Source organism: Micrasema longulum, unplaced genomic scaffold, assembly GCF_059751315.1.
Source record: "Micrasema longulum isolate JH-2025_06_02 unplaced genomic scaffold, ASM5975131v1 h1tg000414l, whole genome shotgun sequence".
Classification (NCBI taxonomy): Eukaryota; Metazoa; Arthropoda; class Insecta; order Trichoptera; family Brachycentridae; genus Micrasema; species Micrasema longulum.
Window position 1 is genome coordinate 89,729 of NW_028277614.1, and position 11,453 is coordinate 101,181.

The window sequence follows — 11,453 nt, forward strand, 5'->3', positions numbered from 1 at the left end:
ATTATTATTTTGTAATACACTAAATTTATTTGTCAATTTTTAAAATGTGTAAATGGGGGCTAAATTTCTAACTGTCTATGCGCTCTGTAGCTGCAAGACGTCCTGTAATCTAGCTCCTATCTATTATAATTTTTGATTGATCTTAATTGAAAACGAGGAACTAGAATCCCAACCGTCCATGCGCTCTGTAGCTGCAAGACGTACTGGGATATTTATTAATTGTACAGCGCCCTTGAGGTGATTTTCACAAAAATGGCGCTTTATAAATTATCCAACTATATATATATGCTAATATTGATTATCAAAAATAACAATTGAGTATTATTTAAAAATTGTGCAGCATTGTGATCAGTATTGGATTCCCTTCTATTCCTGGATGAAAAATATTTTCTTCTGCACATTAAGATCCATGGCATCAACAATCACCATTCTGAAACAAAAGAACATTATTAATGGTGGATAATTTATTTTATTTCACATTGACATTTCTAGGCTGCTGCTTAGGAATAAAGCAGGAAGGAAGCACTTATAAGCTTATTAAGTAATGAAATGAAGTGCTAATATGGTAGGTAAGAAGAAAAGGGTATGCATGTATCTACTCTATTGTCTGCGCTTCTTATTCTTAAGTCTTTTATTATAACACTTTCTAGCTTGTAATTTGAGAGGATCAACAATGCAAGACTCTAATTTTTTTCGCCCAGTTAATAGAAAGTTAATTTGTTTACACCAAGAAAAAATATATAATTGCAATACTAAGTTAACAATAAAATCAAAAAGGTGGCCTCTATGTGCTGGACAAGATAAACATGCTGAATTTAATTTAGATAGTACTATTTCCTTCAAACTCGACATAACATGAAACTTATGGGCAAATAGTCGGTAAATTATTTTTGCAGTGATTGACAATGGTATTAAAAACTTTATAGATTTTGATTGTTGGGTGGATTAAAGTATTTGGACCACATGCCCTAGAAGTTATTAAACTATGCCCCGGTAACTGTGTTTCAGATTTAAGATCCAGTCTACATTCACAACAAGATCCAAATTTAGATAAAGCCCGTTTTGCCACATAACCAGCTATATATTTACAAACCGCAACATATTGACTACTTTTCTGTCTTGAAGAACTTGTTGGTAAGGAGTGATCATCAACATGAAATTGTTCCTGTACTTCGATGTCCGATGTTAAAAAAAGTTTTAATGAATCTAAAATTTCACCGTCATCATTTTCACAATTTGCTCCAATGGAGTGAGTATGAGATAAGTTTGATATGAGAAGCGACTTAAAAGCATCTATAAAATTTGAACTAGAGGGGTTTATGTTACGTGCACCCTGACTTCTTACCATGCCAAAAAAGTTTTCAATGGGGTCTTGGTTAAGGTTACGTGGAAGCACAAAAGTAAATTTATAACATGTAAGTAATTTATTACTCAAATATGATATTGCTTCCAAAGTTGTAATCCAGTTACGCACTGTAGGTGGTACTGATATTTTTTGGTTTTTGCAATCTACAAATTTTACTGATTTTAAGATGGAAATAGCTTCCTGCCAAAATTTCCAGTGGGGAGATGTTAATCTGACTCCACAACGGTATTTACAAATAATACTATTAGCATTGAGAGAACTGCCATTTAAACTGTCGAAAAGTTTATTTATAAATAATATAAGATCAGCAGTCTGTGATGCCCCATTGTCAATATCATCCACAGTATCTGCCAAAGATTTCATGGTAGTTCCTACTGTCCTGCTGAATACCTGAGCAGCAACCTTGACCTTCATTTTTCTTAGTTTGTCGGGGAAAATATGACTATCGGTTAATTTGTGCATTTGGAAAAAGTCTTCCCCTCTTGCTTGATCGTATGTGTATGATTGTACAATATGGGACCACTTTGCTATTTTTGATACAGAATTTTGAACAAAATGTACATCTTTTACTAGCATATTATTTCTAAATCCCTTCAAAAGATGTGGCACATCAAACATTTGTACAATTTCATGGCCTTCAATTTCAAACCCGTGAACTCTACATTCAGTACCACCCCGAAGGTACAATTCACGGGTTTCCTGTTTCAGGATATTTATTGCACCAACATTTGAGCTACCTTGGTCACAAATTATTGAAACTAATTCCAAATTGCTACGAAAGATATTTGAGATTATTGATTTTAAGATAACAACCAAATCTGAAGATTTAATGGGTCCTCCTGTAAAAACAAATGCTAATGGTTGTTTCCATTTATTATATAAACCCTGTAGCATAAAAACACAAACGTGATCAGCAAAAGCTGGAGTACGTTTTCCTTCACCCAAGTCTTGGAATCCCTCAATAAAATCTTTATGTTTTTTGTACATTAAATTCTGACTAATTGACATCTCGTCAAACATCAAAGAGCATATTCGAGCTTTAGCAGAAAGATTTTGGGCGACCTCTTCCAAATGTTTAAATATATGCAAATTGGTACCAGGATTAAATGGGATTTTATTTAGCATTGTCATCAATGTTTTTCTGGATGGTAAGGAAAATATGCTTGAAATATATTTATAACTTTTATAGCCCTGCTTCATTAATGACAATGCAAAAACCTTATCGTTAGTTGTATATCTACGGCCCTGTTTTGTCCGTTTCTGAAGCCTCAATTGAGACTTAAAAAAACGGTATGTGATTTTATTTAATTTATTTTTAAAGGATACATGGCGCTCTTTGTTTAATTTGAGTTCCATCTTTCTAATCTTCATCTCCATGTTTCTTCTAGCCTTTTTAAACTGCAAACATTTCTTGTAAAGCTTCCTTTTCCTGGGTGTTAAATTTTGAGATTGGGTTTCATTTACATCCTTCAAGATGTGGTCATATTTTCGTCCTGTAATATAATATTTCACAATGATGCATTAAGGGTCCCAACATCATAATATAATGAATGCCTAACTATTATTGCAAAGAATGATAAAATGTAAAGGGATGCTGTTTGGAAATAAGCAAAAAGAAATACTAGCAGTTGGTTCTATTTACAATATAAAATTTCACTTCCAAGTTTGTTAATGAAAGTTCTTGGTTGAAGTTCATTGTATTTTATATCTTTAATAAATTTGAGTAGTATTAGGGTAATTCAACGGATACTAACGTCATAATTGAGTCTTTTTCAATGTGTTTTATCTATATAATGTAAAAAAATATTTATTCTGTATATCTTCTTTAGTTTTTTATTGGCTTTTTTCACTCCTAACTGAGGTGTTCTAGCCAGTGTCAAGTTTGAGATTAACTTATTTAAATATTTACACATGTGTTAGTACTATACATACAAGTTAGCATGTTAGTATTTAATATTACATACATTTTACATAATATAAAACTTATTTACAACTTAATACCATTTATAGCTACATATTTACATAAATTTTTTAATATATTATTATTGGGTGGGAACAAAAGAGTTTAAATAGTAGTAGGGAATGGGACGCTGATTTTGGAGAGGTCAGATAGGAACTCAGGATAACATTATATATATTGTGAAGACGACGACTCCCAAAGATTGTACAAATTGCACACTAATGCATCTGTATTCTGTATATCACTGTACATTGAACAACGATTAAGGAAAAATTTCATAAAAACAATAATTCAATTAGGTAATTTTTTTGATTCCCGATAATAAATAATATAAAAATTGCACCACAGCAGGACAAGAGGGCCCATTACAGTGATCAATTACAGAAAAATCATATTATAATTTTGTGTTCTCTCCGGGAATCGAACCCGGAACCTTCCGTGCGTAATTCAAGCGTCTTAACCACTTAATGTTTTTTAACACCTCATGAAGTTTTAATGACGAAAAATTTATGTCGCATTTTCATGGAAACATCCGTTAGCATTATTCATAAACTGCATGAACATGATAGAAACAAAGTATCTGTGGATATTATGTAGAACGAAATCTCTCTGTCCAAGAACCAAGAGAAAATGCATTATTGAATACATGTCATTTGATACTAACTTTTTGGTGTACTCTGCTGAGGTGCACTCGGACCAGAAATATGCAGTGGGCCTGATATGTCATCAGCGTTGATATCTAAAAACATTATTAATTAGTAATATGTGACAATGTGTCAATGAGTCGGACAAGTAACTGTATGTATACATTTTAAGTTCTTTGAAAACACAAACAGCTTTAATATGCCGATTTGCTGGAGAAAATTATGGGTCAGAAATTTGTTTCAACTGAGAGGGTCACTTTCATGGTCATGTCATACGATATATATGTGCTATAAACTTTTTAATAATTAAAAAAGGAACGGCCCACGCTCAGACGATGTAGTCTTGGTCGATCACAAAAACGGCATTTCTCAATTTGCAGAAAATGTATGAAATTAATAGAAAAATGTATAGATTAAACAACCATAGTGACATTACACATCCCTGTTTCACGCCTTTTGAGATCGCAAACCAAGATGTAAATCTCCCATTAACTCTTACACACGCTGAACTCTCCTGAATTTATATGTATTGTTTATTATTTTTTTCTTTTTAACAAAGAAACAAAGATGTTTCTCTTTCTCTTATATATAAATATGTGTGTTTGTAAATTTTTATTACAAAAATAAAAAAAATATTACTACAAACCAGAAATAGGTTGGATGAAAGTCGTACCACTGCAACTGGCAACGCCTTCCGGGAGTGCACAGGGGTGTTCTTCAGTAACAGCTATGCCTACTGTAATTCACAATAAAAATAAAATGAACATCATACCAGATAACATAATGCAAGAACTTCAGGAAAAACCTTGAAAGATCGAGTAAGGCTTGAATGAATAGAAAAGAATAAGCTGAGATGGTTACGTGTAGAAAGCATTAACGACAATATAATAACTGAGATAGTACATAAGTCTGAAAGAAGGGGTGTAAGGAAATGTGAAAATTATAGAAAATACTTATCCAACTCGGTTCACCGAGTAAATAATGAGAACTATTTTCGTTGGATGGTGACTTGTTAAATCCTATAAAATAAATACAAATTACCAACACCACATTGCGAAAGCACATCCTTACAATTGAAAACACACCATGCCACGACCATAACGACAATATAATAAATGAGATTGTACATGTCTGAAAGAAGGGGTGTAAGGAAATGTGAAAATTATAGAAATACATACCCGAACTCTGTTCACCAAGTAAATAATGAAAACTATTTTCTTTGGATGGTGACTTGTTAAACCCTGTAAAAATAATACAAATTACCAACACCACATTGCAAAGGCACATCCCTAAAATTGTATACACACCATGCCACCCTGGTAATTGTTTGTAAATAATGACCAAATAAAAATGTCGGAAGTTGCAGGAAAAGGCACTACGCCAACTTTGTAGATACATAATAACCCGATTAACCAACTGTAAGACAAATCACAAACACCACATTCCAAAAGCAGACTTGCAATTGTATAGACACAAGACAGATAAACAAGGTGCAATTACAGTGGAAAGCCAACCTGAGTCGTACATATATTTTTCTTGCAGAAATACTAATAACTTTCATTGTAAAATGGGTCCAGATTAATAAAAGTATGCTTTCCCTATGAGTTGTAAAGATTGTCAATAAAAATTTGCAGGGCAGACAAACAGGACAAATAAACGTGCAACATGAGACAAATTCTTGAAATAATTATGTATGAAATATCATGCAATTTACCTGGCAATCCAATGGTAGGCACAGAGCACAATAAAAGCTGGATGTCATTGTATTGGCTAAAGTTGAATGCGTTGAAGTGTTTAATGCACACAAAACAAAGTCGATTAATTTCGTCATCTGATAAATTCATAAATTTGGGACTTTGAACACGATTGATCCATTCTTTAAATAAATGTGGATATCGTTTCGGAAAACGATGTAGTTTTTTCGTAGAATTACAATTCGGTACGCAACAACTCGGCATTTCGAAGAAAAAAGTGTAAAAACACAGAGAGCAGTGTGACAGCGATTTCGAATGGAAACGGATAAATTGGCGGTTCGTCTAGAAGGACGCCGGCCGGCACGGCGTGGCTGGGCACACGCCGCCGACAGTTGCGCCACAAACTGTATTGATTTACTAGCAAGTGGCTTGTGCGACATCGGAAGAATGACTAGAAAGTCTTGTATTGGCTGAAAACTGCCTGATCAGAGATAATGTAGAACTATTTGCGCCCATTACGTAATAACGAATTAGTTGGCGATGAAAGTACTCGATGAAAGTAGTCGGCGTAAAGCTTGCCCATTGGTCCATTTGTAGTCGAATGAATTTAACGCACGCCTATTGGTCTATTTGTAGTCGAGTGAATTCATTAGTTTGGAAATTACTAATTCATTCGATAGTCGGCGTAAAGCTCGCCTATTGGTCTTTTTGTAGTCGAATGAATTTAACGCACGCCTATTGGTCTATTTGTAGTCGAGTGAATTCATTAGTTTGGAAATTACTAATTCATTCGATAGTCGGCGTAAAGCTCGCCCATTGGTCTATTTGTCGTCGAGTGAATTCATTCTTCTTCTTCTTCTTCTTCGTATTTTCATGGCCTTTTCACACCTTAACTTGGGTGTTCTGGCCAGTGTCGAGTATTTTTGTTTTTTTTTTTTACATATATAATATTATATGTACAAGTTAGTGTGTTAGTATTTAATATAATATATACATATAATAATAAAACATATTTACAGCTTTACACCATTTACAACTAGATATTTACATAGGATTTTAAATACACGTTTATTGGGTGGGACAGGAGAGTTAGAATATGAATAGGGAATGGGATATTAATATCAGAGAGGTCGGATAGAAAATCAGGATACCAATCATTTATGGGGCATCCAAAAAAAAAATGGTTTAAATCTTCCTCATCTAGCTGACATTCGCAAATGGCAGAGTCCTGGACATGGATTCTGAACAGATGAGAACCATTGCAGCAGCGCCCAATGCGCATTCTGCATATGGAGGATGTCTCAAACTTGTTCAGAATCACTTTGGAAAACCAAGGCTTTTCTGTTACATTTAGTTTCAGTTGGAAAAGATGTTTACCCTTGGCTTGGGAGGAGGCTACCCAATATTCTGAGTGAATTCATTCGACTACATCACTGCATTCGGGCTTTCAGTCGACTACATTTACCCATCGAATGTAGTCGACTACTTTCATTCGACTACTTTCATCGGTAATTACTACCTGAATCTAGAGATGACAGTCTGTGGATGACTAGTCTGTGGGTGACAGGTAATATGTGACATTAAAAAAATTGATATTTTCAGATAAATTACGACTGAGCCATCTCCTTTTAATCATTTAATTTATTTTAAATTGATAAATAATTAAATTCGAGGAATTTAATTCGCCAATGGTCTGGCACTGACGGCCAAGTATACAATATCAGCCTGCGATCAGAATGCCTCAAGAATTTCGCGTATTAAAGTGTTATAAATGTAGCACTTTTCAGGTACCTATTAAAAAATATATTAAATCGATATTTTCACACAATTTGTACAAACTTTTTTTAGTTTTGTAATTTTTCCAGAGTCACATTCTGAAGAAGTCGACAAAATGGGATTGTAAAGTGTGCGGTGACAGGCAGTCTTTAATGAAAGTTTATGGCGAAGGATCTGGAAAAGAATGTAGGCTCCATGTACAGAAACTTAATGCTCTCCGGATGAACAAAGAAAATGACACATTGAATGTTACAAAGACTCTAGGAATTTCTAGTAGTTCTGGTAATATGGTATCAGTACAAGATGCTGATACCAGCAAATGGAAAAAATATCTTCAAAAACCTCCACCTACGGAATCTGACCACCGTAAAACTCTCATATCAAATGACATTGATATTGTTTTAGAAATACCATCGGAACAGAGTGAAAACTCACAAAAATATCACAACTCTTTTCCCAAACTGAAAATCAGCGATAAATACTCTTTCGGGAAAAGAAAAGCATGTTTTAATTTGAAAAATGACGATTATTCAATCATTCAGTCTAAAAAAAAATATACTGAAAATGATTATTATATTGATCACAATAGTGATAACATCATAGAGGAAAATATTGGCCCCTGCACAGAATCATCTATAACTTCTACCCAATTTACTGAGGCTTGCAGTAAAGGGCGAGGAATTATTCCATGTTTTAATGAAAAAAGCTCAGGTAAATCTCAAATAAATCTATCCAATATTCCACCTGGCATGCGACTTGTGAATCCAACTTCTTCTAAATGGAATAAATATTTACATGATGAAAATCCACCCCGAGCCCCCTCATGTGCCACCGCCAGTTCCCCTATGTTCCACCGCAAGGTTTCCCGTGTTTTGCCACAGCTCTCCCGAATTCAATCGCGAGGTCCTCCATGTTCCACTGTAACTCTGCAGATGTTTGATACTTTTTCTGACACTCCTAATGATTCGTTAAACAATATTTTACGTCTTTAGTTCGCGAGAACTACTTGATCCTTTCATCAGCCCGGGTGTATATAGAACTAAAATTTGTAGTAAATATCATGATACGAAAATATCAACATTGAAACTGACCCTAATTTTCATCGAAAAATCATCTACAGCGATGAGGCCCAATTCTGGATGGATGGGTGTGTCAACAAACAAAATTGACAAATTTGGGACAACACCAATCCACATGAGATCCAAAAACGTATAATTCATCCTAAAAAAGTCACTGTTTGGTGTGGATTTTGGGCTGGCGGCGTCATCGGTCCATATTTTTTTGAGAACGACGTTGGCCAGGCCATCACCGTTAACGGCGAGCGCTATAGGTTGATAATTACCAACTTTTTTTGTCCTGAATTGGATGATATGGACACCAACGACATGTAGTTTCAACAGGACCGTGCTACGTGCCATACAGCTCTTGTCACATTCTGCACAAGCTATTAGAGGGCATGGTCATCTAACGTGGAGGTGATGTTAACTGGCCACCGAGATTGTGTGATTTGACCCCGTTAGACTTTTTCTTGTGGGGTTTCCTTAAGTCGCAGGTCTATGGGAATAAGCCACAAACCACAGCGGCTCTCAAAGCCAACATAAACCATGCCGTCAGTCAAATTCAGCCTGATTTATGCGCCAGAGTCATGGGAAATTGGACATTTCGGATGTGCGCCACCCAGAGAAGCCGCGGGTGGCATTTGAACAATGTTATATTTCATACATAATGGCATCGATAGACCTTTCAAACAAATAAAAAAATTCGATGATATCTCACATACACTTTGTTTTATTTCAATTAAAAGATAGGAAGCTCTTAGTGAAAGACCCTGTATATATAATTAAGTATTCACGAAACAATAAAAGATTTATTTACTCATGTTCCTACGGAAATTAAAAAGCAGTGAGTTTATTGCTGGCCTCTGGCTGCTTTGTTTGTTTAAGTGTGAATTCCTAATGCCCTTTAAAATGATATTTAAACTAATTTTATTGAATATACATATATTTTAACATAACTCGTGATTCTTCTTTTTTTTAAAACTTAAAATGGAAAGACCATATTAGTGAACTAGTTAAACGAATTAGAAAATGTATATACATATTTATTAGATTAAGGGATATTTTAAAAATCAATCATTTAAAAATAGCTTATTACTCAATTGTACAATCTTTGTTACAATATGGTATTGTAGGATGGGGTGGTGCATATGCCAATATATTAAACCTTCTTAAAATAGTACAAAGATTAATTATAAAAGTAATTTTAAAGAAACCCTCAACATTCAATACGGAAAGTCTATATAAAATATTTAAGGTTCATACAGTAGACACTCTTTATAAAATAAATTTTACCATACAAATTTACAAAGAAGAAAAAATAAAAGAATTTGAGATGAATAAGTCACCCAGATAATAACATAATATTAAAATTCCTAAATTCCATACAAGTCATGGTCAAAATAACTTTGTCTTCAAAGGTGTAAAAAATCATAATAATCTTCCCAATGAAATAAAAACTATTAAAAATAATATATAAATTTAAAGTTCATCTAAAGAAATTTTTTGAACACGTGTAAAAACAACATTAAATTTTAATTAGTATGAATGTATTATTTTTTTATGTTTTTTCTTTATATACGAGTATCCTATGTTTTAATTTTTCTTTCTCATGTACTCGTATTTAAAATTATATAAACTCCTATAAATAAACAACTAAAACAGTGTAAGTCACTCTCCAAGCACAAGAGTTAGTCTCTTTTTTTAGAGAATTACAGTGATAACATTTACTAGATGTGTAAAAGTAGATATGTTTAGAATTTTACAAAAACATGTACTTTTTATGAAATTTATTAACAAAAAATATTTTTTTTTTTAAATTGAAATCTTCTGTCTTGTACACAATGATTTAGTTATAATATATTAGATACTTAATACTAGTCAGCCACCGTACGGGCTGGGCGTGAAATATAGTTCCTCCCCAACCGTAGCTTATAATCTTATAATAAATCTGAAAATAAGTGTTTATATGTTAGAAAACAATGAGTTAATGTTTATAAATCATTAGTGTGTAGTAGTGTAGTCATGTTTCAACAAACAGTGGAAAAAAGAAGACTATTTATTTAATAGCATTGTTTTATACTTTATTCTTAACAAAATATGTGACAAATAGTGAACAATGGAAACTTACAAAAATAGTGCGTCTGTAACCTTAAAATCATAAAATTTTATATGAATCCTTTAATACCGTTTAAGAATGCATCAGTTTTTGACGCGAAAGTACCTAAATTTTGCTATTTAGAACACTACACCCATAATTAAAAAATTACAACAGTGCTACTAAAAGTGAACTGACATTTATTGATAAATACATAATATTTCAAATATCTGCCTTCTAATAATATACAAAATTATAAATCAAACCGCTTATACACGCGTTTGTGTAATATTCATGTAAAGAAGTGAATTTGTACAGGAATGTTGCGTCTCATAAAACGAAATAATACGGACCAAAATGGACACCAAGTCATTGGAACAAAAGGCATAATAGTACTACGCACGTGCGTTTCCAGAAACTATCTACTAGCCAGCGGGCCACATGGCAACGATATCTACCTACTGTCTACAAAAGCTTCTCTTCGGACATCTATCTCCCTTTGTTACCCATGGAGTTGAAACAGTGTTTGATTTATTTAGTTTTTTATTGCTTACTTCTTGGTATGAACACTTGACCAATTTACTACTATACTCTATTTTTTATAAATTTATTGATATTGTTTTAACTTTGCTGGAATTCCTCTCATCCATGCGCTTTGTAGCTGCACGATGATTGGTTATCTAGCTTTAGTATATCAACTTTAAAATACCTTAATTTTGTAAACGGGGTCTAGAATTCCAATCGTCTATGCGCTTAGTAGCAGCAAGGCGTGTTGTAATCTTACTCCTTTTTACTATTCATATTATTATTATTTTGTAATACACTAAATTTATTTGTCAATTTTTAAAATGTGTAAATGG

General features: G+C 33.4%; 2 protein-coding genes across 4 annotated transcripts; one reads left to right on the top strand and one right to left on the bottom strand.

The window, feature by feature from the left end:
- Positions 1 to 371: 371 nt before the first annotated feature.
- On the bottom strand, positions 372 to 6,152 carry LOC148281739 (uncharacterized). 3 transcript variants are annotated; one of them, XM_088226171.1, is made up of 6 exons: positions 5,685 to 6,077; positions 5,149 to 5,211; positions 4,617 to 4,706; positions 3,991 to 4,065; positions 2,693 to 2,859; positions 372 to 430 (listed from the first exon to the last, which is right to left on the bottom strand). In XM_088226171.1, exons 1-6 carry the CDS (start codon positions 5,926 to 5,928, stop codon positions 416 to 418), a joined length of 654 nt encoding a protein of 217 aa, XP_088082297.1. In that variant the 5' UTR covers positions 5,929 to 6,077; the 3' UTR covers positions 372 to 415. The 3 variants fall into 3 exon arrangements, 1 of the variants encoding a protein (XP_088082297.1); XR_015822284.1 differs by lacking the exons at positions 372 to 430; positions 5,149 to 5,211 and having other exon boundaries at positions 1,780 to 2,859; positions 5,685 to 6,152; XR_015822285.1 differs by lacking the exons at positions 372 to 430; positions 5,149 to 5,211; positions 5,685 to 6,077 and adding an exon at positions 5,278 to 5,453 and having other exon boundaries at positions 1,780 to 2,859.
- Positions 6,153 to 7,150: 998 nt separating this feature from the next.
- LOC148281740 (MRN complex-interacting protein) lies at positions 7,151 to 9,217 on the top strand. The gene is made up of 2 exons (XM_088226172.1): positions 7,151 to 7,451; positions 7,530 to 9,217. The coding sequence occupies exons 1-2, from the start codon at positions 7,401 to 7,403 to the stop codon at positions 8,430 to 8,432; spliced, it is 954 nt and encodes a 317-aa protein (XP_088082298.1). The 5' UTR covers positions 7,151 to 7,400; the 3' UTR covers positions 8,433 to 9,217.
- Positions 9,218 to 11,453: the final 2,236 nt, after the last annotated feature.